Source organism: Notolabrus celidotus, chromosome 22, assembly GCF_009762535.1.
Source record: "Notolabrus celidotus isolate fNotCel1 chromosome 22, fNotCel1.pri, whole genome shotgun sequence".
In the NCBI taxonomy this organism is placed as follows: domain Eukaryota; kingdom Metazoa; phylum Chordata; class Actinopteri; order Labriformes; family Labridae; genus Notolabrus; species Notolabrus celidotus.
This window is the reverse complement of record NC_048293.1, coordinates 12,213,418-12,241,201: the sequence shown is the minus strand read 5'-3', so window position 1 is coordinate 12,241,201 and position 27,784 is coordinate 12,213,418. Positions and strand designations below refer to the sequence as shown.

The 27,784-nt window shown below is 41.9% G+C and overlaps 1 protein-coding gene across 2 annotated transcripts in view; it reads right to left on the bottom strand.

Moving 5' to 3' along the window:
- LOC117806641 (AT-rich interactive domain-containing protein 1B-like) overlaps positions 1-27,784 on the bottom strand; it is a 253,799-nt gene that overhangs the window by 49,243 nt on the left and 176,772 nt on the right. For both annotated transcript variants that reach the window (XM_034675619.1, XM_034675620.1), the window contains 2 exons: positions 20,687-20,987; positions 1,358-1,444 (listed from right to left, as the gene is read on the bottom strand). In XM_034675619.1, coding sequence (XP_034531510.1) covers positions 1,358-1,444; positions 20,687-20,987 — 388 coding nt within the window. The remainder of the gene's footprint in view (positions 1-1,357; positions 1,445-20,686; positions 20,988-27,784) is intronic.

Sequence of the window (27,784 nt, the reverse complement as noted above, 5' to 3'; positions counted from 1 at the left end):
GTATCATGCATCTCTTTGCTTCATCAAGAACAAAAAATCCCTCACTCACCTCTGCATTCTATATAATTTTGTGGATTGGATGTCGCTATTGCAATTTGAGACAACAACACTGATGTTGTTATTTATAAAGTGATACTTCCATCTAACCTCCGTACCCTTCTCTACACTAGCTCTACTTGGTACCAGTCATGATCTGCTAATTTGTTGCTCTTCACTGTACTCTGAGATCTGACAGATCTCGGGAAAACTGCCTTTTCCTATAATTCACCATGGCCAGAAAGAATTTTGAACTGCTAACTGTTGTGATTTGCCTACGTTGGGCTGCTACCTTTACCAGGACTCCCTTGTAAAATAGATTTTTAATCTCAGTTGGAGTCCCTGGTTAAATAAAAGTTGAACAAAAATAAAATAAAACCTTATTTCTTTGTTGTGGAAAAGGTTCTTTTCTGCAGAAAGCTGTAACTTACTTCACCTGACATCTACCTGGTGGCAGCGGTTTCAGGCATTGCAAATAACCATAAAGAAACAATCAACCTGTCACTGATAGTTTACTCTTGTAGCTCATAAAGAGACATCATTGTTAATTTCAGTCTGTTTTATAACCAGATGAAAACTCTTCACAGGAGCACTAAGTTGTCCTCTATGCAAGGAAACATTTGAAACAACCCAGCTTCAATAAAATATAAACCTTGATCAGGACTTTGAACCATATAATACCAAATTAAGACAAGGAGGATCTTGTGACCAAATATCTTTTATCTCTTTTAATCAATCGACCACTTATCATTATGATTTAAAAGTTAAAAGTGTGATTTATAGCGTAAAAGAAAGTTGAAAAAACTTTAAAAATCAAAGACTTATCGTTTCCGTGTTATAAAAGAAGTAGCAAACTTTTCATTTAAAGCTCCCGTGAGGAACTTACTGTTTCTAAAACATTTGGCGCCCCGTGAGTATAGGAGCACCTCTTACCTTTTTTATGATCTTGTCCTGTACATGCATGAGCAGTGTTTTATGACAGAAAATCTCATCCTGCATTCTTTAATAGTTGAATATTTGCTTTTTAAAATAGAAAAAAAAGGAGTATGTCTCCTGGTCTGACGCCTACCCCCCCTCACAGTGGTAGTCTTGTTGCAGATGTCTTTTTTTTGCTGTTGTAGGTCATAAAGAGGCGTCACTGTTAATTTCAGTTTGTTTCATAACCAGATAAAAACTCCCTACCTGAGCTTTAAGAAGGTAGATCCAAGAATGTCTGATGCTTTGCTTGAACCACTGATATACTTCTGCGTCATGAATTGTCGTTTGATGACTTATGAAGTATTTGAACAATTAACTGGCTAACACACATACACACACGTACCTCTGTCCTGAGCCATGGGCGAGCGGGTGTTTGGTGGGTGGCCTCCGTCTGGTCCATTCCCAGTGTTCTGTGGGGCCACTGTAGAACCTGCAGAACAACATGAGGTCAGGACGTGACGATTCAGATATATATTTGTTACTGCGATGACTCATCACATTTCACAGTTTAAAAGGTTCACCCCTGTTTTTGTAGCAAAAGCTGTGACATTCAAACAACAATGCTTTGCATGAATTGAGTTCCCTTCTTTGCATAAGAGCGAGGTCAATCGAAAAATTGATTTATTTTTTCCCAGATTGCCCGCCTTGCTTGAAAACGCAAGAAAACTAGCGACAATAGAGCACTGAAAGACCACTTTGTCTTCCTTTCTGAGTTGATTTCAATGACACAGAAAGTTATCTTGTTGAGGAAATTTTCTGCCGTTTGACCGCTGAAAGAAAAACAAGGGAAATTTTGTTTTAACTGAGGCTCTCCTTGGCTTGTTTCTTACACCTCAAGCAAAAAGGGCTTAAGGTCTTTACAGACACTTCAAGAGTTCAGCACAATCCCTGTACATGAAGTTGTCTGTGATTCAGTATTAGCTAAATGACAAATATACTTCCAGAGGACATATCAAGTCGTTGGACCCTGTGCCACTTCCTTGTGTAAGCACTAAAACCAGAGTGATCCCCTATACAAAACCAGCGCTATCTGAGGGTCATTGATCAGGTGGTTGTGCAGGTCTTTGGGCTGCGCCTGTTCCATTGAAATCCAATAGTGAGTGCAGAGTCTGATTAGGACAATGGCAGACAGAGAGTGTGGTGAATTGATTTGGCCCAGAGGAAGGAGAGAGATGGCAAATTAACCTTTTATCTTTGGATTCAGACTTGAGACGATGAGGAGAGGGAAAGAGAGAGGGAAACTAGGCTGGCTGTGTTTACTGCGCATGAGGTCACAGATTCAGTGGGCGAATATAATGTTGTAAAGTTTGCCAAAACACATGAGAGATGTTGATGTTATTCAACTGTACATTTTCAGTGATTGTCGGGACATATTTATTTAAAATTACAGTGCAAGACTTGACTTACCCCTATAGAAACAGGACTATGTGCCAAAAGTAATTGCTTACTCAGGATGATAAATTATAGAGTAGCGGAGTGTTGCATTAAAACAGTTTTGCTGCTCCAGTGTCTTTAAAAGTCACAGTGAATATAAATCCATTATTATAAAGAAAGCACTTCACATTATTCAATCACACAGAGGAAAGGGTGCTGCTCCGAGAGGTAAATGTGTGTGCGCATGTGTGTGTGTAATGTTGTCTGTCCACGGTAGCATTAATACATGACTGGAGGTGGCACACTCTCCACATAAACAAACCCAATTAAGTCAACATAATTGCTTTGCATAAAACTGCATAAACAACATTTCCATACACCCTACCGCCTACTCACAAGCACACACAGACACACAGGCATGCAGACACACAAACACACACACACAGACGTAAAAAGTAATTGGACAAACAAGTATAAATAAACACACTTAAACACACAAGGAAACACGAGTAGGAGAACAAAAATATTCACACACAAACACACACCTACATACATACAGACCCCCTGCCTCACACTTGAATAGATCCAGCGGCGCTGCTTCAAAGAGGGAATATTCGATTAGTTAGCGTGTCACCGTGTACCAGGAGGGAAGAGGGAACGTCAGTGAAAAATGCTGCTCAGTGCTTCTAAAGGCTCAAGTACCAGTATTAGCTGTAAAAGTAGCAAAACTTGAAATACAAAAAAATCTTTTCAAGTATAAAGTAAAACAACACAGGTTGTAATAGGGGCCTGCTGTACAGTGAAATATATGTTGTCTTAAGTTCTTGTTACTTACTTAGTTCTTAATTACTTATCAATGTAAAATCTCAAAAAGTCAATTTGTGACTGTTCTTAAGCTATCACAATACAAATGTGAAATACTTCCCACTAATACGCAGAGCAGCAGTGTCAATTTCAGCAGCTATTTTAGATTTAGTTGCAATCTTTGTTTAAGTTTTAGTCGCTTCATAGTTATAGTTTAGTTTAGTTTTAAGTTATGACAACTCAAAAAATTATACTCAACTTTTACAGAAGTCTCTCTCCCTCGCTCTCTCTCAGACTGGCATAGCAAATAAATGCTAAAAGCCAGAGAAATAATTCCAAATAGAAGGTAATTCATTTTCGTCAAAATGTTTCCTCTTGTTAAACTAATGAAATGTGTTGATTAAAAACTGGAATCAAGGCCGTATCAAGTGTTCAAATCTGTAAAGCCACATTTCAATTTTGCTTGTAATATCTGGATCCTTTACCTTAGCCAGACAATATAGCCTAGACTCTCATCAGTGCGCTGCTGCTGTCTTTGAAAACCAACTAAACAAAGGAAGGTGCATTACACAGATAGAAGTGGTAATTAGGAGGGATGTTTCCCTCTAATCATTATTTGACATTATTTATTTTCTTGGGCTTTAAACAAAAGCATGCAAACACACAAGAGATCATGATGAAAAGGGCTGTATTGAACTTTCACCCTAACTGTGTCTGGGGAGACAGGCGTGCTGGACAGACATTCACTTTATTGCGCTCATAGCTGCATCTTCATCTTTGATGATTTGGAGTTGATCAAAACTGTGATTCATCATGCTAAAAATGCTCTCTAACATCTCGCCTACCTAGGATGAATCAGGGCTTTTGCATAAAGCTATTTAAGTTAACCGTGGCACAAGAAAACAGAGGAATTTCAATTATTAAAATAAAGTCGCATTGGGAGCTATTTTTGTCACTGACATACATCAGGGGAAAAAAGTCAACAATGAAAATGAGAAAGATTCATGACGGCAGTGAGAACTTGTACCAGCTGCACACTTGTTGCAGGTAAGTGACAAAAAACAACATTTTAGTCCTGTCTTGTCTCATTTTACAAAAACAAAACATTATGTTTGTCATAGCTGTTACTATCAGTGATTTACTTTTTAGTCTCCATCATGAAATAAAAATGTTTTATTAGATGTATTGCCATAATATGCATAAACACTGTAGGCCTAAGTATTTATTAAAAACTACAATAATGAAGTTAATGGAGCTCTGTTTACCCTTTTTACTTTGAATAAATAATACTGCACATGAACGCAGTACATGTTTATTCAGCTATATGTCGGTGAAAGCCTCCTCCAATCTGTGTGCGCACCCTCATGTGAGCTTGCTCTGCTACGGTGCATACCCATATTCACACTTCACTGTACCCTTTATGTAGATTGTGTTTACGTGTCTGACTGGAGGAGCCTGAAGCCTCATGTAGCGGGGTCATGGTCGCTTGTTGCCAGAAGGATGTTTAGCAGCAGCAACGAGTTTAGACGGCTGGATGGGTAGAGAGGATGAAGTGCACTAGCTGGAGTTTAGTGAACCCTTAAACTATGGAAGTCGACCCTACAATACAGGCTAGCCACAGTGTGTGTACGTGTGTGTGTGTTTGTGTGTGTGCAAGGATGCATGCCAGGCACCAGCCATGCTGTCAGACTCTGTTTGTTTGGATGGCAGAGTGGTGGTGGCAGCTTGGACTGTGTTTGTGTGTGGTGTGTGTGGTGTGTGTGTGTGTGTGTGTGTGTGTGTGTGTGTGTGTGTGTGTGTGTGTGTGTGTGTGTGTGTGTGTGTGTGTGTGTGGGTACAAATGGGGAACAGTGCCCTACATGCTCCACTACTCTCTCCACATAGCCATGTAAATTGTCACCACAGAAGGGATTGATGCAAAGAGTGTGTGTGTGAAAGAGAGAGAGAGAGAGAGAGAGAGAGAGAGAGAGAGAGAGAGAGAGAGAGAGAGAGAGAGAACATTACACATAGATTCTTGTTTAAAAAGAGGGGATTGAGAGAGATTAGAGAGGAGTGGTACTAAAGTTGACTCCGACAAGGCCTTACCCCTCCTTCCCCCTCTCTCTCTTTCTCTTCAATGATCGAGTGAGCCTCAGAACACTTGGTAATTATTTCACTACCAATTACTGTCTAAACAAAGGCTTCTTCTCACATTTTCACACTTCCTCCCTCACTTCCCTCTCTCTTCTGCTGTCCTGTCCTCTCCTCACTACCATTTTTAACAAGGTGCCATTAAGTAATTACGTCCAAATAAAACAAACAGGCTCCACAGTGAGTCTTGGCACGTTTAATCCGTACTATTAATAATTCATACGCTGAATCTTTGACGTGCAGTTCTTCTCCTCCTCTCTTGAGAGAACGAGAGAGAGACAGAGAGCTAAATGTCAGCAGGAGCTGACTGTATATCACTTCCTGTCCACAGAATAAAAAAAGGGACTCTTTGCTTGCTATGAATGAAGATGTAACACAAATAAATGGTGACAAAAAGCCTCCACCATACTGGTATCCTTCTTCTCCTGACTGAGTTGGTCCATTAGTTATCTGTTGTTTGGCTGTAACTACACACAATATACAACTTTCTGTAATGTGTGTGCCAGTTTGTTCATTTCTTAATTCACTTTTATGTGTTTTTCAGTCATTACTCATGATAACTTGCAATTTCATCTATTTCAGTTTTCAATGTAAGGTTAGGTGTTTTCTAGGACTGTGTTTAAATACAACCCCAATTCCCAAAAAGTTGTGATGCAGTGTAAAAGATGTCAAAAACAGATTTGGATGGTTTGCAAATCATTCAAAGTCTGTATGTAATTGATGATAGTGCAAAGACAAATGTCAAAATTGATGGAAAATAAACACTCGTCTTCAATTTGATGCTCGCATAATGTTTCAGAAAAGTCAGGACATGAGCATGTTTAACATAATGTTCCATCACCTCTTCTTTAACAGCACTGTCTGTGAGCCGAGGAGACCAGTTACAGTCCTTAACTATCTGTTTTCATGCCTGAATGTGTGTTTGTTTCAGTCTTAAGATCTCTCTGTGTCTGTTACTTGTGTGCTAATGTTCCCGTAGGTGCTCTATAACACAATTAGCACATGTAGCAATCAGTGGGGTTGTAATATCTAGCCGTCCCTCTGCTTGCATCTTGATCCGCTTGTCTGCAATTTACACCTCCATAAGCCCAGCTGAGCTAACACATATAAGAGTACAATAAGACACACACATGAGAGAGGATGAATTAAAATATCCAGGCAGCTCTATAAAGTTCACTTTAATAAGAGCAGTGCTTAAGAAGCAAGTTACTTTATTTTAATTGAATGTATTTACACTTCTAGATGTGTAATTTGAACTGAATTTGATCCTGTGTTCATCTAATTTCACGTAAGGCCTTCAAATGGAGCTCCTTCATGAGAGTGCAACCCTTGCCCCAAATGCTAAACTTTGAGGCCAAAGATACACTTTCTCTTTAATATAACATATGTGTACACAACCAGCTGCATCATGAACTTCATTTATTATTAGTTTTTAAAATATTTTTTGGGTTTTGTGCCTTTATGATAGGAGTGCTGAAGAGAGACAGGAAATTTGGGGAGTAGAGAGCGGGGGAAGACATGCAGGACATGGTCGCAACCGGTAGTCAAACCAGCAACCTCTTTGATGAGGACTGAAGCCTCTGTTTGTGGGGCGCTTAGACCGCTAGGCCACCAGCATCCCCACCATGACTTAATAGGTCACATACTTGGTTATGCACTTATGCACTTTATTTCTTACTGAAGGTTGTCTCTAGAGGGCATATCTATATGCCGGATGTAAACAACAGACATGGTGATGTTTTAAGGGGTTGCTATTATTTTATTCTGGGATAAAATTTGTCTTAATTCAGTAGCAATCTCATGTGACCAATGACTGGTCACATGAGAACACACTGGAAGCAACGGCTCTGAACTTGTTCCCATCCCTTGGTCTATACGCTTGTCCTTAAAAACTTTCCACCATTGTCCCTGCTGCTGCTTCATACTTCCTCTTACCACCCCGTTGCATCAAATTTTGAGGACATGCACAGTCAACACTCCAAGCAGATGTAGAGGATGCTATTAGCCATCATGTGCACCTGAACACAGTAAAAAGCACTTATATCCCTGGCCTATGACTGACCAATCAGAGGCCACCAAACTGACTGTATGACTATGTTGTGATGATGGAGATGGAGTTTTACAAGGACAACAAATGCTAGGTGACTATTTTGAGCAAACCAGAAGATATCTGGAACCAAGATGCTCTTTTGGATGCAGCTGAAGAGTCAAATAACTGTAATTTCCTCTTTGTAAAAAGGCACTTAGCGAGCACATCCATTTCCTACTCTTTCCTCATGATACAAGGCAGCAGGGCCAAAAGAAATGGGAGTTCATTGCGTTTTTGGAGATAATGCTCCTCGCTAAAAACCCAATACACATTTTTAAATTTCTCTTCCGCAAGTACTGTCGAGGCAGCCCCGAGTCTCCTTTGAAGAGAGGGAGTGTGGTCTTTGAAGCTTTTTTTCATCAGGGTTTCAAACGCAAATGCCGAGGAAGTTCAAAGCCAAGGGAGAGGACTTGTGGCCATATTTCTGTTTTGTTTCAGGGCCCTGGTTATATTAAGCTTAGAAGCTTTATTTCATTTGTGTGTGTGTGTGTGTGTGTTTGTGTGTGTGTGTGTGATGTCAATGAAGAGAAGTCAAACTGTGAGTCAATAGAAAGACCTTAATTATTTGCTGATGAAAGGCAGGAGCAGGTGTGCATTAGCTGACGTGTGCGTACATGCTTGCCAGTGTGCAGATATACTGAATGTTTACAATAATATGCAGCACCGCCTGTGCTTTCCTACATGCACACTCACACAAAAACACATGTTCATACAAACACTCCCGAACTGTGTCTCGCAAACACAGCTCCCCTAAAGCAGCAGGGCCCATTTTAGCTAAAGTGAGCTAACAGTGGTAAGTGCTAATAGACCAGTGTAGAATACAGAGAAAGGGCTGCTTCAGCACCATCACTTTAAACAACCCTTAGGCTGTAAATGCACACACACACACACACACACACACACACACACACACACACACACACACACACACACACACACACACACACACACACACACACACACACACACTAAAACGCACTCACACACCAAGGTAATATCCCCTCCTTGCCGTGTCTTTAGGGGAAAGAGGCAGATAAACAGCGGGCTCCAATAATGGTGGTTTAGATCTCAATGGGTGCGAGTCAATGCCTCTCCGAGCCGGGGGCTAATGCCAGTTAACTCTCCCTGTAGGGGACGAGCGCAGGCCTGCAGTGGCTCGCAAAACAAGCGCTCTCCCAAGATCCTCATTACTTCCAATGCTGAGTAGCAACTGTAAGTAAAGCAAAACTGCAGCTTAAGCTAAAAAACAGCGAGCAAGAAGTGGTGGAGGGAGGGAGAGAGAGAGCAATGGAGTGAGAGAAAGCAAGAAAATAGGTGTCGGGGAGGGAAATAATTGCACACTGTTAGGGCTCGGTTAGACTTTTCCAGTCGGAGAGAGTTAGAATGGGATTTCTCTAAGTGGCTAACGCAGCAAGCCGACGCCATTTTTTCTCCGCTGTTTTGGCCGATGGTGTGCTTTTTGAATATATATTGTCTGTAGGGAAGGCATTTTTGCTGTTTCACTTCGAACACGAGCAGCCATCAGGAGGAGAAGGAGAGACAGTAGCATGTGGGAGTAGATAGCTGGTTTGATGGGGGGGGGGGGGGGGGCTGATATGTGCATGGGGAGGGGAAAAAAGAGGGACAGAAGTGGAGAAAGAGAGCTGGAGGAGAGATGTGTTGAAATAAGAGGGAGGAACAGAGGCAGAAATATGGATGGAAAATTCAGGCTTGTTCCTCGGTGGGAGGCCTGCACCGCAGCGACGCTCTGAGCAAGGAAAGCAGCAGAGACAAACAGAGATGGGGAGGAAAAGGGTGGGGACAAGGGAATCCGAGACACAAGAGGGAACATAAGAGAAAGCGAGCATGATAAAAATAATGAGAGAAAGAGAGGGACAGAGACAGCCAGAGGCTGTGTTCCCACCATGCAGCCTCTTAGGGAGTGGTGTGACTAGAAAACTTGCCTGGCTCCACAAGGCATAAAAAAAACAAAAAAACCCACACTTGCATAAAATCTGAAACCCCCTACCCTCTTCCTCAGCTTTCTTGTAATAACTTTCACCAGTAACAGAGGAAAAATATAAGTTTTGGTTGAGCATCCCTGTGGCTTTCTTTGTGGTTCGACATTTTTCAGCTCAAAAATGTGATTCTCCGTTTCATCAAGGAGGTTGTTTACTGAGATTGTTTTTAAACGGTCACCATTATGCATAAAATCCTGATCTGAGGTCATCACTCCGGTTCCTTCAAGGCATCTGTTTGACCTTTGACCTCTTGATGGAAAAAAAACAGACCAGCACCGTTTCAAATAGTTGCGTCATATCTGTGGTTTTCATTATCATAATTAAAGATGGTAATATGCTCACCAAAAACTCACTTCAAACTACTGGCCTAGCTGGGGGAGGACAACAGTGGATGTATACTGGTTGGAGGAGATTCATTGAAAAAAGGACCCTTAAGGTAACAGACCGGACAGGCCTGGCCTTCTCACTCGCAACCCCCCTCCCTCCTGCCCTGACCTCTCTGTCCTTTTTTAGACCCTGGAAGCACTTGAAGCGGAGCTCAGATACGCAGCTTAAACTCTCCCGAGCACTCACCCGCGAGCTCCAATCACCTCTTAAAAAGAAAATAAAAACTTGGAGGGGGAGAGGAAAAGATAGAAGAGGGAAAAGAGAAGAGAGAAGTGAAGCAGGGGAGGGGGTGAGTGGAAGGAGGTAGGGTGAGGAGTAGGCACTGTTAACTGGACCTCAGAGGACCTCAGAAGAGAGAGGAGAGAGAGAAAAATAGAGGAGGTAGAGATGAGTATTTGTGATTTTCTGCGGTGGACAGTGTGAGCGGGGCCATGGACGAGTGTGGATGTGCTCTGTGTCAATTAGCAGCAGCACAATGTGGAAAAGTGTCGGAGTTTGGCCCTCAAAGAAAGGCAAGTACGCAGACACTGGCACACAAAGGAATATACTGCCAATCACAGACTAGATCCAAAATGTACAAAAACACAGACAGCCTTTATCCAGTTTACTACTAAGACCTTCCAGTCCAAAACAAACACAATCATCTCCATGGTGACAGGGACACAAGGTTAATAATTATTTTCTGCATAGTTAAAGTGGTCGATTATTTCAACAAAAGAAAACTTGATTGGTGAGGATTCTGTTTTCTACTACTCCTCTGGTAACTAATTGGTATGAGGGAATGATGGGATGGGTTCCTTCACTGAGTGCTATCCCTCTCATAAAATCACCTTGAGTTTATTTCAAATACAGTCTTTGCCAGCTATGAATGGCAAAACCTGTACTCAAGGCTTCACTGTTAAGTGACCTGATTTATACTTTATGAGGAGAGGGAAAGTGTTGGGCAAGCTACTTGTAAAATGTAGTGAGCTTAGTTACATGCTCTAATGTAGGAAGCTTTTATGAGTTCATGAAGCTACAGCAACACATCAAAAGTTACAGCGGAGGATTATGGCCACATTAAAGATGGAAAAAAAGGAGATTTTGAAGATGAAGTTGTAATATTGCACAAATAAAACAATGAGAACCAACTCTTTCAAGTTTTACAGGAGCACAATGTGTCCTGTAAAGCATACAACAGGGCTCTCAAGTTTTGAACTCAGTTCAGACTCAGAGTGAGATTTTGGCAGCGGATTGTATCCTCTCATTATAGTCATTATCCAGATTTGTATAGGCTGTGTTTTGTTCCTTTACCTCGACACTTTAGACTGCCCTCTCTCTTATTCTCTTCCTAGATCTCTTTATTTTTGTGAAAAAGTAGTAATTTCATTCAGTAAATAGCCTACAAATCAATTGACGAGATGACTGTGCACATTTGTTACAAGTTTCCCGCGCCTTTTAATCTGCATCAGTTAGTCTGCATCGCGCATGTGCATCCTTTTCTTTGGAATGTAACGTTGTTTTACTCTGATACAGTGATGCTATTTTTCGATTGGCTGTTGGGTAGCTATATTTCTTTCTTTATTTTGATTAGCTGGTGCGCGGTGAGCTCCTTCTGAACTCTACGGGGAACCCACTTGATTCCTACCTGTTCCATAGTTTAAAGAAAAGTGCCGCAACTTGGTTGGTGTTGTCCTAGTAATTATTCTGTGTGAGAAATACAAAGTGTGGCATGTGAGTGTGTGAACAGGTTGAAATGCGTGTCTCACGCCCAATGCGTGCCCTGATACACGATCAAACTGACAAGAAGAGGAGTAGGACAGAAAGTGCAACTGCAAAGGATGCAAAAAAGCTAGCATCATTTAGCTTCACAACCATCTCGTTGTCTGCCATGTTTGTTTACTCCACGGTTGTGTTGGACCGCAAAAATGTTGCAAGATTTCCAGTTTTGAAGTTCAACATCTGTAAGGATTCTAAAAATCTCTCACTGCAGCTGTTGATATGTAGCTAGCTGGTGTTAGCATACTGAGCTGGTGATAGTTAGCTCAGTGGAGGTTGGTTACGTTGGGTTGAGAATCCTCTGCACGTCCCCCCCCTGTAAGGTGAACTCATGCTTGTAGAGTCCACAAATACACCTCCTGCAGCGGCTGGTGTGATCTTATGAGCTTTAGTTTGATTTCAGGAAATAGGCTTCACTGTGCTTCAACACCGTTGTAGGAAAATGTAGCTAGTGTGGATAATACTGATACATGATTAAAAAAAGCTATGCTAAAAAAAGGTGTTTAATTAGAGAAACAGCAAAGCTATCATCCTGCCACTTAGCAATGTAGTTAAAATACTATTGCTGCTGTTTGTGGCGCTGTTACTGTCCACCACTGAGCTGGGTGATATGTAAGTACTCAATAAAGCATGTAAACATGCAAAAGGGCAAACAGAATCAAAATATAGCTGAGACCCTCAAAGATAAGATCTCAACCACTCTGAACATCTGCAGGTGAAGATGGAGCAACAACCTGCGTTCGCTGTACTTTCACTGCTTTTAGATCAAAAGAAAACAGCAGAATATTTTCTAGCAGTGTATTTTGTTGACTCAGAAATAAGTTGAGGGATTTTTCCTCACACAGCAGCAGACATGTGCATCTCTCAGCCTTTTCAGCTCCGTCCTATCAGCAACAGGGATGACAACTGAGTTTCTGTGCTCTGTTCGGAGAGTTTGATTTAATATGTATCAGGTTCCGTCTGGTAATGGATGTATCTGCTCGTGATTTTTTTGGGACATCCATACTAAGGCTGACAGGAAGTGACGCCACACTGACAGGCTGTCAACCTGGGGACAACTTGTCAAACAAGCTCACGCACAAACTTAGCACACACTATGTTATCTACATCCAGAAATATCCAGGGGGAGCAGAGATTTGGATAGCTGAACACAAACAAATCACAACGGGGACGGCGCTAACTTAAGCACTGACGGCTGAACTTTTTCAGGACCTTTTCCTTCTGCACTCTGACTGGATGGCTTCACTTCACTCCATCAGTTCACAGTCTGGTATAGAGCTGAAGCGCCTGCGGTGGTAACCAGCTCCAAATCCATCCGGATGAGGGACAAATGTCTGCTCGTCTCCGATGTCTCATGGAAGGATAAAAAATATTGTGAGGACGCGCTGAATTGCTTCAGAGACACTGGGAGGAAGGAGGTGTGTGTGTTTAGGAAATCTGTTTTGCGTTTGTGTGTGTGCATACAAGGTGGAGGAAGAGGAGGGGGAGGTTGGCGGTTGAGCAATGTGATTTCTGCTCGACTGTCACAAATCTAGCGCAACAGGAAAATCAATTTGGCCCTGTGTGTGCCTTTTTGGCTCCGGGAGAGAATCCAAATAGCAAGGCGAGGCCCGGATAATGTTACAGTGTATTGGATTTGCTTCATGGAGAGACAGAGAGAGAAGGGGGAGAGGAGAAGTGAGGAGACGAGGGAATCACAGGCGTGCCGTGGAGCTTCGACAAGATAGATTTGTGCGAGTGTATGGGTGTATGATAGGCTGGCAATCTGTCAGTCTCCCCCACTCACAACCACATAAACACACGCACACACACTTAAACACACAAATAGACTGTGTCACTCATCCTTGCAAGTGAGTGTATAGTTGTGATTCATACGTGTGACCATGCATACATGTTTCCCATAAAACCCTGAAAATAACCCTTCATAGGTGTGTGTTACTGTGAGCTGTTATGAGTGCTTTACCTGCTTCTGGCCTTTTTTTTTTTCCAGTGTGTGAGTGTCTGTGTTTGTTCATGTGCGTTTGACAGCCAGGTGAAAGGATGACATGATGAAATTGCTCTCCTCTGACCGCTGTCAAGGGTAACGTGTGTCCCGGGAGTGCTCAGCCGTATGACATGTCGCATCACTCCACCGAGTGAGGCTGACCGGTGACAGACTAACACACACATAAACACAGGGGCACTCACACATATAGAAAAAAAACACTGCTCTACAAAGCTCAGGGCGATATTTCTTAATGCTCTGACACCTCTAAAAGGCTATTGCATAATAACTGTAAATGTTGGAGACACTTGTGAAAACTCAAACACACACTTTTGCAGCAGAAACAGGCATGATGTTCATAATAGATATTCATAGTGGTATGAATACCTGGAAGTCACAGTGTGAACATATTACATTTGATGAAGGAATAAAAGTCTGATCAGACTCTACAGGTACAGGTGAGGAGCTGTCCTTAATAAGGTTAAACGAAGAAGTGACTTGGATTATGAAACTTACAAACAGCTGTTTGGATAATGTGTGTGTTCTTCTTTAGATTATTTAGAATATCCTATTTTGGGGGGGGTTGGGATTATTGTGAGCAATCCAAATGTGAAGCAGTTCAGAAAAGAGTCATGTGCTGTCCTCTAGGTGTGCATAAAAATGCCATGGTGACATGGGATGGGAATCATGGGACCGCATCATTGACTGTATAATGAATGGACGTAGTATCCGTGATGTCACCCTTCTGTTTCTGAAGCCCTGTCGTCGGCGGGAGCCATATTGGAAATACTGAGCTAAACCTCACTTCTGTCAGCTAGTGTGAGGTAAAGAGGCGGGCTTTGAGCCTCCTTGCCAACAGCTACAGTGTTTCAGCCTATCAGTCAAGTCAGCTGTGCCTCTCATTATGGAAAACACGAAAAATTCATCCCCTGTACAGTGTGTGCCGATAGAGAAATGAGCTAATCAGACTAAACTTATTTTTTATACCAGGCTGTAAACATGTTTATTTCTGCTGTAAGATCAGCTTTTTCAATTGGTGCTTATGTGGTTTCAGGTACTTCTGTAGCCAGCCTCAAGTGGACACTCGAGGAACTGCAGTTTTTAACACTTCCACATTGGCTTCAATTCTCGCGGAGGTGGCTGCTTAGGCAGTGTACGGGTGCCATTGCACATCTGAATATTAGATTAATCTGTAGACTAACTAAACAATTGGAATTTTTGTAATAACTGTACTTGGGCAACAGAGCATTCAAAAAATATTTGCAATGGCAGGTCTATCCATGGTATAGCTGTAGAAATAAGTTAATGTGTTGCATCAGTCAATTTAAAACAAATACTTAAGAGTTCTCAAAACAAAAGGTCAGAAGAAGTTCTGTGTAAACCAGGGGTGTCTAAAGTACGGCCCGGGGGCCAATTGCGGCCCAAGGTCCATTTACTTATGGCCCCAAGCTTCCATCTTAAAGTGTGTTATTTATAGCATTAATTAATAGCATTAGAAATGAATCACAATCTGAATCATTTGTACATTTGCAGTTTCGTTCAAGCGCACACACAAAACTAAAGTCAATCCAAAAACGTCTCAAAAAGCTTCACATGGACTACTTGTATAAAGCCAAAGCTCAGGGAATTCTGCAAGATGGCAATAAAGAAGAAACAAAAGAACTGTTAAAGTTGTCAGGTTTTCAAATTTATGATTTTATCATGATGTGAAAATGTTCTTGATGAACACTCAAAGTTCAGAAGAAACAAAAGAAGACAAAAGACAAAATCAAAAAAATTATTATTTAGTTCTTCAAATGTTGTCTGCTGGTCAGACAGCATAAAAAACAACATGAAAAAGAAGTGTGATGAAATCCAGATCGTGATCCTGCCATAGAAAAATAATGATACAATATTTTTCCCACATTACCCGACCATTTTCCTCCAGAAGAAGATAAAGTTTGCTAATGTATACGTGGCTTGTGGAGAACTGAGGACTACCTAGTTACTGATTTATTGAGAAAAAAAAGTAAAAAAATTGTTATTTAATAGAGATTTCATCTATAACTTTTATGATTCCTAAGTCTCGGTAGGAGCCACTGGCATAAGGTATTCTGACAACATCAAATGTGGCCCTCTTTGAAAAAAGTCTGGACACCACTGGTGTAAACCAAAACTAAAAGCATCTAGTTTGTTTAACAGAACGTACAGTCCAGAGCTTTATGTAACCCTTAACCTAACCAGAGGGCAAAGGTCTGTCTGTGCACAGCTGAGATATGGCATCCTTCCTCTGGCATTGGAAACAAATCACTTCCACTTAATTTTAGAGGAGGATAGAAAGTGTGCTCTGTGTGATCCGGGAGAGGAGGATAATGAAATGCAATATTTGTTCTATTGTGCATTGCATTGATTTAGTGTAGTGATAGTCATTGCTAGAGGAGTGCTGACGCTCTAATGTCTGAGGTGCAACACTGTTGATTTTTGGTCATTGTTTGACATCTACTGTAATGTCTTTATTCTTGAAAGTCCAACTGGGTTTCCTCCTAGTTACACGTTCAACAAAAACTACCACCCACTGCCATAACCAGCTATGAGGTCACAGAGGACTGGATCTCAGCAATTTCTCAAAACAAGACAGAAAAAAATGATATCAATTAATGTATAAAGCCTTAAATGGCTTTTACTTTGAAAAGACTTAAATAGGAAGGCTACAAAGTCATGGCCTGCCCACACTGGCTCTGATTGGTTTGGGCCTAGTGGGTTAGGGTTTACACATGACTCATGAGGAATGAAGAGTGGTTAAGGCAGGTCATAAGGACAGACGTTGATGTTCCCGCCTGCTGAAGAGGAAGCAGTTTGCTTTCTCTTTGATGTGCATTGACAGGAGGCTCAGGTAATCATTGATCAAGACCTCCAGCACAGAGAAGCAGACATGCTGCTGAGTTCTGTCCAGCAAAAGAGCCTATAAGGTGGATACGACCCACTTCCTGTGAAGTGCCCTGGCTGGATTTTTTTTTTGTCATTCTACACCACATCTGGTCTCAGAGATTGTTAATTAATGGTAAATGAAAATTACATTTGTTTTAAAGTTTTGCTGATCCCTGATTGACTGTGAGAAAGTAAAACACCTTGAATTTCAATAACAATTTTTATATTTTCAAAGAGAAAAATAAAACTTGTTCATCCATTTTTAATACCCGCTTCTGAAAGGAAAACCCAATGACCAAAGATACACTGACTGAAAATGCACCTATGCTTTGAGTAGCTGCGATGATTTTGACCGATGTTTTGTAAATGTTAATGTTTAATTCATACTGAGCTATTGGTGGATGTCTAATATGGCATTTGACTAATTTTAGGCCAATCATCGGTGGCTTGAACAGCAATAACGATGGCATCATGTGGTTAAGAGTAAAGTGTGTTACAATAAAAGGATTCTTGCACACAGGTCCTCCTGAATGCTTCTAAATTATAAAGTGAGTTTGTGTCAGGTGTATAGCTTGGGTTGAATTTGAAGGTATCTTTCGGGCATGAATTTTGCATGCCCTGAGATTCCTTGAACTGGATACATGAAGAGAAAAAATAAATAAATCTGCCACTCACTTATTTCTAATCCCTGGTAACTGCCCTACTACTACCACTACAACTATGATATGACATCGCGTTGTAACACTTGAAGCTCAGCTGTAAAAGTTTAACAGAGAAAATATCTAAAACCACAATCAATGTAAACAAGTGACTTTCATGTCATCCAGGAGAAGAATCTATTAAGGAAGAGTCTAACTTTAATTCCCCCACTGACAGTAGCCTTAATGGACCAGAATGCAACACAGCCACAAGACATGCTTTTTTTTGACTGTTTCTTGATTGGAGCTCAAACTACAGCAGACAAAAACTCTAATCTTTTCACACTAATTAAAAAAGCCTATTAATAGTAGTCCCACTTTATTCATTATTTCATTGAGTTTAGAGGAAACTGGTGTTTAAACAATTACTGCGTGATGAAGAAAGTGTTCCTTATGAAGTAACAGAAAACAACTCCAAAACTCACACATAGATGCATAATGTGGGTTGCTCTCTCGCTCTCTCCTCACTGACTTGTACCAAAGTAAAATGACAACATTAACCAAAGTGTCCTAACTTGTGATGAAGTGTTAGAAAGTGGAGCGTTAGTAATCAGATGTGTGCTAACCACATTAGTTCTCCTGTGTCTCTCTGAGGTTGGCTGCTCCTTGATCTAATTCAAACTGATTGTACTACAGCCGCTAAAACATGCCAGATGTTACTCACTGCTCCACGCTTTATCACCATTTATTTGGCACGGGGAATATTTTAAAATATTTTCTTATTAATCACGTCCCAGCAATCGGTTTCGCTTCTCGTCTTTGCCGCCTCATTCCGGATTCTCGTCATGATTCTTGGCACGAGCGCCTGAAAAACCACTGTCCCAGTTTTTCATTAGCGTCAATCACTCCGGTAAGCGGCTGCGAGGAGGGGAAGGAGGAGGAGGAGGAGGAGCTGGCATCAGGATCTCACTCAAGACATTTTGCCCCGCCTCGTCACAGTGACTGACAGGCCTGAGACATGCTGATGCTCCGGTCAGCCGTGCAGCCGGGGAGAGAGGTGACGGGATGACGGGGAGGCCAGGCGGGAACGGTGTGCACATAAACACATTCACACGCCTGTCTGAGGCAAATCAAATCCACACTCGTTTATAATGCTCAGTGTTTATCTAAATGGGTATTCGCTCTGCTCTGGCCTCCGGAGACAGACAGACACACCATGCATTGTCTGATAATCCTGCAGGTGTCTTGTTTGGGCTGCCATATCTAAGATAAGGATACAAATCAGATGGGAGGTTTTGCACTACCAGTCCGTCTCAATTCATTAGCACGGAGAATGGAGAGGAAATATTGTCTGGCATATAAATGTTGGAAATACTTGCGATCCACAGGTAGTGGGGAGGTGGACTTTATTGAAATTCCTCTGCAATGTAGGGACGTGTTTCTACAACATTGTGATCAAAGACTTAACAAATCCCTCCTATGCAAGGACGAAAACTCTGTGAAGAAAATGAATGAGACATATTCCATGAAGTGCTCTGCGCTAAGCTGTAATATTCTTCGGCGGCCTGAATTAGGATCTGAAATGGGCCTGAGATATCACAGTCTAGACGTGCTGGATTGATATTATTTGGTCTTCTGCTGCAGTGTGCACTCAGCTTCATCCTCTGTCCAAACTGGCAGAATGAAAATTGATCTAGAAGGATTATACGGTGTGTTGGAGATGAGAAAAAAGAGATGCTATTAAACCAGGATATTGCTCTGGTTTATGGGGACTTGTCTAAAAGGAGGTTAAACTCTGATCACCCGAAAAGCAAAGTCTTGATTGCTGAATTTAAATTGACATTTTTAGTTTGGTATTGTTCTGAAATTGGACGTCAAAGCGTAGATTTGTTTATCTGGTTGGCTAAAAGGAAGTATGGTGCCAAAGCTTTATCCTACCAATACAGAAATTGTTGTTTGTGGAAACATGTATACCTATTCTGCATAAGGGTCAGTTTTTTACATGACCTTTTTAAAATGCTCTTTAAATGCACATATTTAAAACTAAATGAAATCAGCCTTGTGTTTTTTCAATAACCAAAAAAAACGTAAAGGTCAGGCAGAAATGGAGCTGTGACGACTGTTATATATCTACAAAAGCAACAAGTTCAGCAATGATACTGCTTTAATGCAGACCCTCCTGGATTTCTTGTTTTTTTTTTCTCTGATTGTTGAAGCTTAAAAGCCTGATTTTGAGGCAGATTTAAAAAAAAATAACTGCTGTGCAAGTTGTCATGTTTTGAGGCTAATATTTTGTACAACACATTACACATCCACTTGAGCAACTGGGAAAACATTCTAACAAAGCCATCTGAGCAAGCTGTTCATCATTTGACATTCCCTTTTGGTCAATTTCAACGCCCAGATGTCAAATAAGATGTTCAAAAAATGGCAAAGCTAAAGTAAATTGCCGTTAACAACCAATGTGTGCCCATTTTCATGCTATCTAACTATACAAATACTGTAATGATATAAACATTTGCATTGTATTTACACTGTGTTATTAATTTGGGTGCTGCACTGTTAGGAACCAACTGATAAGAGAGAGGGAGATTACCATAACGTTGCAAAAACACTCTTTGTGAATGAAACAGAGCCTCAGGTAGGTGGAAAGTCTGGAACAAACCCTGTGATTGGTGAATAGATTGAACACAAGGCACCAAAAGGTGGATAAGTGGACGGCTAACAGTTTTCAACGAGGAAACATGGATAGATAACAACTGGATTGCACTGAAGTCACCATCACAGATTTACTGCATAGTTTCCAGAGAGAAGCGTTAGCGTTAGGTAGTTCATGAAAAAGAAACAGTCACATCAGAGCCTGGTAAAGCTGTCGGTTTTACCTACAAAAACCAGGACACGCTCAACATTCCGAAGATACTGCAGCCACAGCAAGCAGTACTCTCTGATATCTACAAAACAATGCCAGATCAAAAATGTGTTCATATTTAAACATCAAAGGAGTGTATTTGGTGATGCATATGTTAAAGTAAGTTAGGAGAAATGTGATTGGTCAAATTTGCAGGAAAGTTGCAGACACCAGCCAAAATTGCAAGGTTGCAAAAAGCTTGGAGGGATTGGTTGAAATATGCGATGTCTCCGGATCACAATTTCCTGGAGGGGCCAAAAAATGATGCATGTGAATTTTTAAAAGAAAATGTTATAAATTAAAAATCTCAAATCGCTAACAATCAGTGATATCACAGCAGGTATTTTACATCACCAGCCAAAGCAATACATCTCATATGACATCACTGGCTAGGGTATGCTGGGATTGTTCCCCCTTTTTTTTTTCAAAGAGAATCCTCTTGTTGGTTGGCACAAAGCAATACACCTTTAAAGCAATTTTGAAAACTTCCCAGGGAATCAAGCGGGGTGGTACATGATGTTAAACCTGGAGTAGAGTCTGATTCCAACAGCGACTCATGTCAGTGATTGTCATGTTTGTTTGTTGTGATTAAACTAATAAAGTTATCACACCACAAGTTGCATCTTTCATCAAGATGAAATCGGATTATCAAGATGAATGTGCATGTACAAAAGTCTCTGATGGAATTCTTACCCGGTGCCGTGTTGTTGACTGAGGGTCCGCTGGCAGGAGAGATGGGTCCAGAGCCTGATCGTGACTGCTGGGACTGAGTGGAGCCTGCAGGCGAGCCCACAGGGGAGGGAGAGGGCCCGCTCCTCTGGCTGGGGAGGTGGGGGGAAGCATGAGGGGAGAAGGGGGACTGTCCCTGGTTGCCAGCCCCCCCCTGCTCCCCTTGGCTGCTGCTGCTGCTGCTGGAGGAGCCGCCAGCGCTGACGGCTGAGCCCAGACCGGCCTCTGTCCCGGTGGGGAGGTCATCAATCGAGCCGGACAGATCCTGGAACAGAAGAAAGGACTTCCAGTGAGTATTTATGAAGCTCAGCCAGGCAGTTGATTAGAAGTGACATGCAGCAGGAGGCAAATGTAAACGTGGGCTCAAGCAGAGAAGAAATCTTCCCGGTAAATATGATGTCATTATGAAACAGCATTACTGAAATGTGAGTGTTTGGCTGAAAGACTGGATGTATGATCTCTAAAAGCCTCTCTAGAAACAAAAAAGAAGTCAAACACAGGGGTGCGACCTTTTTTTAATCCTTCACGAGGCACTGCAGGTTAGAAGGACTAGAAGTGTGCTGAGACAGGCCTGACTTTTCTGTGACCTTCTGTAATCATTGAGATGAAGTCTTTACAGTCATGGTGGCAGTTTTTAATGTGGCAGAGGAGCAACAACATTACCCAGAAAAAGCTACTACTACTTCTAGTAGTGGCTGCTGTGGTGAAAATAAATTGTAATGGGCTTTCATTCAGACCAAGAGTGAGTTCATATTACAGTTTTCATTCCCTGTGGTGAGCAAAGAACTGTGTGTGAGTGTGTACTTAGTAGGTACTCCCCATCCTGAATTGATCCAGGGATTCCCCACCGATACAGCGGACATATTACTGACTGCATAAAAGAGTGGTGTGTGAATGTGTGTCTGAGGGAAAGTTAGAAGATATAAGAAAGACTATGATAAGGATAGTTCAGATGTGATGTGATGCAATGTGATGGCTCTCTCCCTTACTAACATGTCACACACATTCAGACACACACAAGCATGCACACACTCTGGTCTGTGCCCCAGCTGTAGCCAAGTATGGGGGAAGTCACCTGCAAGTGACCCTGGTTTTCTTGCTGGTGTTGCTTGGGGGGTGAGGAGCGGAGTTGTGGGTGAATGGCAGCTGATCCTACCTGCTAACCCCAGCCTGTTGACCTTCCACTCCTTTCCCACCTGAGTCCTGTGCAACCATTACTGTCAACACTCAATGATGTGTTTGTCTCTGTGCAACCAGGAGAGCATGTGAAGTCTCAAATCCAAGTAACAGAACAATCCAGCGACATGATTTTCCAGTGACATTTTGTACGTTTACATCATTTCTTCCAATATCTGAGCACAAGTGAGAATGGAAGCTCAAACCTGCCTCCAAAATGCTTTAAGAATTTTGATTCTTCAGGAAACGGTCACATCAAAAGATTGTGACAACTGAGAAAAATACTTTAGAGGAAGGCGAGATTAATTGTTTGGAATTCTTTCATGTTGCACTTCATTAAATAGGATCCTTTCCCTGTCCCTGACTCTGTACACTGTCCTCAATTTTGGCACCCCCTTTAGCCAAAAGCTCTGCACTATTTTAATCTTCTCCTGTGCAGTCTAAGGTATTTTTATCTGACAAGAATCTCATCCTGCTTTCTTTTAACACTCAAATGTATCACTCCAGTGACCAGCCTGTCTGGTCCAACACCTACCCCTCACAGCAGTTTCAGGTTTAAGTTTCAAAAATCACAATATGGACAATGTCAGTCTTGTTGCTGATGATCCTGTTCACTTATGTGGGTCATAAAGAGGCTTTGGTAAAATTTTAAAACCACTTAAATACGTCTTACAGTGTTTTTTAAGTAGCTTTGATAATAACTGATCAGCCACAGCAGTGCATGTGTATCAATTTAAATAAGGTAAGGGGTACAACTTAATGGGCATTTCATGATTTTTTTCTCCCTTAAAAAATAGTGGTGAAAGTCAGCCTTTGGTGTCACCAGACCATTTCACCTTGGTGAACAGGTATGGATTTGTTCAATTAATTTCCTTTTTCCAACAACAGACGGAAGTGGAAGTGCCTCTGAAAACGATTGGACGGACTTACAGTATAACCCTCAGAGTGCAACGCATGACATAGTACTGAGCAACAGAATGTTTGTTGTTCAATCAAACAACCAATCACTCCTATTTATATAACTCCAAATCACAACAAACTTTATCTCAAGGTGCTTTCATAAACATAGCAGGTCTAGACCGTACTCTATGTTAGATATATATGTTTCTTAATTTCTGTACAAAACAAAATACATCATCCAGATTGTTTACAACGGCCTCAATAGTGGACTTAAGAGACCTGAGGTGGAGGCTGCCATATTGGTTGTTAACAAAAGGGCAAAAGCGGCGCTCCTGTGTCGTCATCTTAAATATCCTGCCCCTTTCTAAACAGAGGATTATGATTAGTCCAGTGGATCTGAAGTCGGTGGGTAATCGCTGAGAACGTCAGTGGCTCCAGGATCACCTGCCAGCGAAAGCTAAAATGATCTGGTTGTAGCTGGCGAAATCAGGGTATGTCTTTAGCACTAGTGATGAAGAATAGTAGGGGAGAACGGGGTTGGTTGTCACACGGGTTGAGCTCACCTACATAGTCTTCTCTGGAGTAAGCCAGCTGAAGGTGAGGTGAGAGGACTTTTTGTGGTTTTCATGTCAAATTGTAAATATTCAGCTCCTCAGTATTTTTCTTCTAGGCTTTTAAACGATGGGTTTATAACGAAACAAGTGTTACCCTTACAAAGTGTGAGGGGAAAGCTATATTTTAATTAGCTCTCTAAATAGTTGTTAGATGGTTGTTAGCCTTGATGCTAGCAAAAAATTCCTGTTGAGGTTGGTCATGACATTCTCTTTGGGGTTGGTTGTCACATGTCACAACCAACCCCTAGGTTGGCAAAATCATGCATGGTGAAATGAGTTGGAGTGCGCAGACCCTACATTTGCCCTCACTGTAACTGAGACAGTGACTGCATGTAGCCTAGTTGAGTAGGCCATTATTGTTCGGCCTATTTGTTTTGTTCTTTATGTTGTTATATAGGCTGGCCTAAAGATGTGTTTCCTGTTCATGGTCCTTGCTCATTTCATGTTAAAATGCATTAAGTTATGTAGGCCTATCACTTGTCAGTGCAATTAAACTTTCAAATTTAGTTCTACCTTCATGCCTTTTTTTAAATATTTTTCCCATTGAAATACCATTGTGACAACCAACCCCATAGTGTGTGACAACCATCCCGGTGATGGGGTTGGTTTTCACAATGTGTCAGAGTGTCTTTGATAATTAATTGCCTATTTGTTAAAATGAGTTGGAAAATGAGAGGGATACACATTTCAAGCCAACACCTTAAGCTTCAATTTAATGTATGAATGACTATTGAAAGATGTTTTGATGATGAGCAATCATCAAAATAGTAAAAAATGTGACAACCAACCCCATTCTCCCCTACATGGTGATGTAAAGGTGACATCATTTATAGTTTTTCCTAAATATTTGGTGCCTAATTAGACAGAAACATTAACTTCTTCGTTAAAGGGCTGTAAACATGATGGAATCATGAAGAAGCACAGTTGATTTTATTCAGCACTTTGAATACAGCAGAATACACATGCACTGCTGTGACTGGTCGGTCCATTTAGGTGCTCACATAACTGTGAAGAAAACATAAACAACCAGTGAATGAAGACGATTGAAATGCTGAGACTGCTTGTTTTGTGTACTTTTTCTGCACATAGTTATGTATGAGTTCATGATACTTTATGTTGCCGCACAAAAATGTTGCCAAAAGTTTTCATTTGAACATACTGGAGCTGTTTGCCAAACTGTGCATGTCTTGAATGCACCAACTGTGACTTTAAAAATGGCTTAAGTTTAGAGTTTATACAGCTCAGTCATACAGTCAATTCTGTGTCAACTAGTTTTTCTCTTTTCCCAAGCAGCGTGTTTGTTTCATATAAAAAGTGAGACAGGCAACCCCCTTCATTCTCTATCCATGCATAGCTTAGCTCGTGGAGCAGACAACCGCGTCAGAGTGGCAGTCGGTCCATGGCTGCTTGTTTTGGTTAATGCGATCTCGGCGGTGACACACAAAGGCTTTGTTTTCCATCATGCTGCTGTGAGTGCCCACCCGCTCTGCCAGCCTGCCAGTCTGTCGCCTGGCATTATCTTCCCTCGCTCCACTGAGCACATGGGACCCAAGCTTCCCTCCCTTTCTTCCTCTCTCCTCTCAACCCGTGGTACCACTCCCTGTCTCAGCCAATCAAGTCACCCAGTGTTCTGGGCTGAGTGATGTAATGTGCTGTCTCCACCAATAGGGCTGACTGTTATTTTCAACCTTGTGGCTGCCCTAGGTGCATGCCATTTGACATGACGGGCTTACGGTGGAGGCAATGTTACCATGGCAATGACTTTTCCAAAACACTGTGAGCTAGCCTGTCGTACAGTTAGGTTGTTAACCCAAAGGCTAATTGTGTGAATGGATGGGAATAATTGCATTTCACCTAATTGGGAGCTGTTGCCAGCTTTTCCAGTGGCAGTTTAGGGGTGGGAAAATGCGTACCAGTAATTCGTTTAGTGGCTGTTAGGCTCATTTGGATTATACACACACTTGAGCACAGCTGCATGGCCCAAGACCAAAAAAGTAGCAGCACTATATAACATGAAAGGGTGGGAAAGCTTAACACCCGTAGACCATAAAAATGTCAATAGTAAATGCCCAATAAAGCCATAATCATAACTTACGGTGCAGAAACACTACCGCAAAAAAGTCATTTCACAATGTGCCTTCAGTGTAATGCATTTATCAACACACGCATACACACACACACACCCTTCCTCCACTTCTACACTTTATCCTTGTCGAGGACCAGAGAGTATTGCGTTACCTGGCTAACTGTCTGCTACATAGTCATGTGTAAAGAATCGGAGCCAGCTAACCAGCCAGGCAGGCATGCGGTCGGAGGATCCAAACGCCCAACAATCTGGGGCCCCAATCCAAAGTGGCCCAAATCCAATTTGTTTGGCTCGGGGCTGCAAATTGCTCTGTGCATTGAGTCTCCAAATAGCTGTCAACCACTCCCGCTTGGCGTCCTGTATCGCTTAATTCGCTCCTAGAGCATGTAATTGTCATAATAAGAAAAATATTGAGGTGATAATAACCAGTTACTTTGAGATACCCCCCTGCCTACCTCAAGACACACACACACACACACACATTGTTGCAGATACGCACATAATGGGCCGAGACTGCCATCTACACATTTCACACAACATTGGAGAGGCAGTCGCTCGTGACCCTTCACCTCGCTGGTGTTGGCGCCTGCCTGCACCCTCTTGTCCTGTGTGTATGTGTGTGTGTGTTTGTGTATGTGTGTGACAGGCACACAGGATGCTGGGCTGTCACAGTGAGACATGCTTGAGCACTGATGCGACCGAGGGGACAGATGAAGCAAAACACACACACACACACACACACACACACACACACATGCACACATACACACACACACACACACACACACACACACACACACACACACACACACACACACACACACACACACACACACACACACACACACACACGCGCGCGCACACACACACACACACTCGTTCATCCCTCACTCATTCTACTGACCGGCTCTCGCTCTCACACAGCCACACACACACACACATACACACACACCTTCACACACACACAGACCCCAGCAGGATATGCGGCTTCAGTGTGAAGCAGGAAGCTGTCACATCCAGCAGACTGTGGGACTTTTTCCCCTGACCATGGTGCTGATGTTGTCTCCTCTCACTGCACACCGGGAATTAATCAAAGTTGCTATGGTAGAAGGCAACAAGCATGTGTCTGTGTGTGTGTGTGTGTGTGTGTGTGTGTGTGTGTGTGTGTGTGTGCAAAAGTGGTTCTCTGTCTAGACAGGGAGGAGCCAATCACTGCAGCTTCCTGTGGGCTAGAGGAGAGGAGAGCAACTGGGGAAACTAGCTACTTCTATCTCCCTCTTTTTCCCTTTCCCTCTCTTCTTCTCTCCCTCTCTCTCTCACATTGGTATCTACTTGCTGTCGCTGTCTCGTCTGCCCATGTTAGAGAGATAATATGGCTTGAGGCTCTGCACCAGATGGCTAGCCGGCTAACTAGAGCCTGAAATACAAACTTAAACACAGCGACTGAGCACCGTGAGCTGCAACACTCAACTTCATCCGCCCCTGTGGCAAGAAACTGCATGGATCCAAAAGACTTGACTGACTCACCATGACATTTGATTGATAGGCTCCATTTATCTGATACAATATGAAAAATGAACGGGTAGCTGTGTCGCAGGAGAAAGAATTATGAGATGACATTACTGGGATCATTATTGTATTAAAAATAGCACATAAATTAAATCAGATACTTTGAAGTTACATTACCTCATGGGTGTATCTTTTTAGCCCTCTGATCTGCTCAACAAGTTTCTGAATAAAGTCAAAATAATGTCTATCCTTCAATAAACACAGCTAATGTAACTTTACATTTTACGTTTTACTGACTTTAACTTGAAGCTTCTGTCTTCATTTAGTTAGCTCAACAGCTTCTATCATGCTAATTTGAACACAGGTTACAACATTGGATTATTTTTTCTAGCTAACAGGACTTGTTCCAAAGTTCGGGTGTGTTTACTACAGCTGCTTTGAGTGGAGGAGGAAGACAGAAGGACTTGACATAGTTTTTTAAAACTTGGAGACAGCTGAAATGCTGATGTGCTTGTCCTTGGTGGCTGTGTGCCCCCTTGCAATTAATTATTTTGCAAAATAAATGGCATTTTGCTTCTTCCTTATGTTTTATTTTAGTAAAATATGGCACACTTAATCCCTCTTTGCACCTTCAGCCATCCTCACAAGCAACTGACAACTAGAATTCTGGTTTGTGAAGTTTTACCTGATGGCTGGCATTTGAATTTTTTTCCAAAACTTCATGAGACAATTGATCCATGTTTGTGGACCAGTGATTTGATGTAAGTGACCTGGCTC